Source organism: Geospiza fortis, unplaced genomic scaffold (assembly GCF_000277835.1).
Source record: "Geospiza fortis unplaced genomic scaffold, GeoFor_1.0 scaffold27, whole genome shotgun sequence".
Lineage (NCBI taxonomy): Eukaryota > Metazoa > Chordata > Aves > Passeriformes > Thraupidae > Geospiza > Geospiza fortis.
The window spans coordinates 2,381,857-2,384,810 of record NW_005054329.1 but is presented as its reverse complement, the minus strand read 5'-3'; the positions used below and the strand labels follow the sequence as shown (position 1 = coordinate 2,384,810).

At 38.8% G+C, this 2,954-nt stretch overlaps 1 protein-coding gene across 1 annotated transcript in view; it reads left to right on the top strand.

The window, feature by feature from the left end:
• The window catches only part of QSOX2 (quiescin sulfhydryl oxidase 2), a 20,577-nt gene that overhangs the window by 6,677 nt on the left and 10,946 nt on the right, over nt 1-2,954 (top strand). The window contains exon 8 of the mRNA XM_031057261.1: nt 1,218-1,347. Within this exon, the coding sequence (XP_030913121.1) occupies nt 1,218-1,347 (130 nt within the window). The remainder of the gene's footprint in view (nt 1-1,217; nt 1,348-2,954) is intronic.

Below are 2,954 nucleotides of genomic sequence, written 5' to 3'. Positions count from 1 at the left end.
AGAGAAGGATGCAAAGCCTTTGCAGAGAGATAATCCCTCAGCGTCTTTAGATGGAAAAGATGTGGGGCTGAGTGCTTTAATATAATACTTATTTTCCTTTCATGGACACTATTAGTGTCATCTTCTTTCAGTGACTATTATAAAATACTTTATATGGAACATTCAGTTAGCAAAACAACTTAGTTAAATGGAACTGCTTTCCAGCAAGGCAAAATCTTGTTGACATGAATCTCCACTCCAAGTATCTTCTAAATAGGATCCTTTTGGAGAACCTCCTGCATTCATGTGGATGTCTCTTTATTTAAGAAACTTGAAGCAGAATTTTGCTGGTTTTTATAACTTAAGTGAGTACTTTATTAATTAAGGAGATAAATTCAGAATAAGTCTGTGGCTAAATTAGATGTAGTATATATGATTATAGATGATTCTGTCTTTTAATATGTTCTTTCCTGTGTGTTATTTAGGAGGTGGGAGCAGCCAGTTTTTAAAATGTTTGTTGTTTAATTCTGGTTTTTTTAGCAACAGCAAGTGCTGCTGAGCTCTTACAAGAAGTGTGAACTTCCTGAACTTCTGTTTGTTCAGTTCTATTGCTCTGTCTCACACTGCCTAAAAAGCTTTGAAAGCTGGGGCTGTGTGCCTGCTGCATTTGTACTTTGTAAAGCAGGTTTAGTTATGAAGATATTTGGTTGTGATAAGGAACATGGAAAATGTTTTATTTGGTCTATACGGTTTACTTGTATCTGTCAGAACTCTTGTCTTTAGAGCTGCTGTGTTTTAACTGGGAGGTGAAAGACCTGCCCTAAAACTGCTGCATTTGGGAGAGGATTTCTAATTTAGTCCTTCCCAACGCTGCCATTTCCAGTCTTGTTTGCACCCCTGCCCTGTGTGGGATCCCCTGTTGTTCAGGGCATGTCCTGTTTCTCTTTGTGGTCAGCCCAGCAGAGAAGCTGTAATTTCCTTACACCAGAGCTGTAATTTCATTACAAGGTAAAGCTGGCTGGGAGACAAAAAGTTCAGTCAAATATAAAAAAAAACTTTCTCATGCGTGGTTGTGCCTCAATTTTCCAAACTCTTCCTGTGCCACTGAGGCTGGGCAGGACTGCAATCACTCTGGGGGGGCTTTAATGACACCTCTGTCATCAATTTACCTGGTGAGTGGTGAGGGAAGGGCTGCAGGAGGCTGCCAGAGCCTGCAGGATTATTGATGTGTGTTCCAGGTCCAGGCTCTACATGGCTGACCTTGAGTCAGGATTGCATTTCCTGCTCCGCGTGGAGCTGGCCACGCACAAGGCACTCGAGGGAGCTGAGCTAAAAACCTTCAAGGACTTTGTCACCATCTCTGCCAAGGTAGGCACTTCTGGACTCTGATTATTTGTGAAGATGAAGTGACTCCTGCAGAAAATTTATCGTGGGGCATAAGTCTCTCAAAATGTCTTTCACAGTGTTTGAGTGTGTGCATCCTCAGTAGCCTAAAAAAAGAGTCTGGTGGGTTTATTTAAAAGCTATTTTGAGGTATTGTTTGCTGTTCTGACATACTTACAGGGTTAAAATGCAATTTAATTTCACCTTAGGGGGCTCAAAATTAAATAAAGCTTAAGTAGTCTGCAGCATATTGAACGAACACTGTAAATATAGTCCATTTATCAGATTTTCTGGATAAGTGGCTATTGTTGCTCAGTGGGATTAAACCAACCTTTGTTTTTCATTCTTGACTTCTGAATTTCATTAATGCATACTTGGCAAATGCTGTTCTATTTAGAGATGTTAGTAGCTTCTGTCTGCATTTTGAATATAATTGAGGTACTGATTTTGATTAAATAGATATTCAAAAATAACTGAGCTATTGAATATAATTGAGTATTTAAAAATTAAAAATGCTTATGTGTTACATTTGCATAAAAAGAAAATACATAAAATATAATGTGATATGACTTGAAAAAGTTTAAAATTATTTTGCTTTACAATGCTAGCTTCCTGAAATGACCAATATATCTTTATTTTTACTCCCTGTGTAGCTAACACTATGTTTTATTTTTAACAAGTGAATCAATAACTCTTAAGGGAATAATAAGGCCTATATGAACCATTTCCAAATATCTGGGTTTATCTGAAAATCAGACAGACAGTTCCTTACCCAGCCAGCTCCCCCCTGCAGCCATCAGAGGTCAGAAATCTGCAGCTGGCCTCATTTCTTTAAGAAAGTGTGTGGTAATCTTTCCATCATATTATCCCCTCTGCTCTTCCCCATGGTTCCTGGCTAGCTGATGTCATTTGACTCCCTGGTTGTTGATGGTAAATGGGGAATGTTCTCTTGTAGGTGCCTGCTCATCTCCCCCTGCTCTGTCCCACCAGGGGTTGCTATCCTTTATTTTATATTTTTTTGGTCATGTGACACTTTCCTCGTTTCTCTCATTCATATTTTCAGGTGTTTCTGTTAGAAATTTTTTTATCTTCTTCTCCTGTTTATAGTGATGGTCAATCCAAAGGCACAGAGGTCTCTGATTCCCTGCCTGGGGAGTTTGCATGACTGAAATTCTGCTCCCTCTGGAAGGGTCCTAAAGAATGGCAGATACTTGACTTAATTCTGTAATAATTCCAACCCTCATTAAAGCAAAATAGCCTTTCTGCTGTAAAAGAATGGCCTTACCACTGATTTACAGGTCCTCACACTCATCTACCAGGCTGTGGCTCTGTAAGTTCTGAGTTAAGGAACTCCCTGATTCCAAATCACTGTGGAAATCACTGCTACACATGAAAGGAAAATGTCCTTCTGGATAACAGCTCCTAAACTCACAGAAATCTTACTAAAAATAACTAATTTTTTGATTGATCTTCCAAAAATTAGAAGTATTTCAGCCTCTCTGTTTTGCTGAGGTGTCTTCCTCTATTTTGAGCGACATTCTGAACTGAATTACCTTAATGTGAAATCCTAGATAATGTCAAGTTGTTCTGTA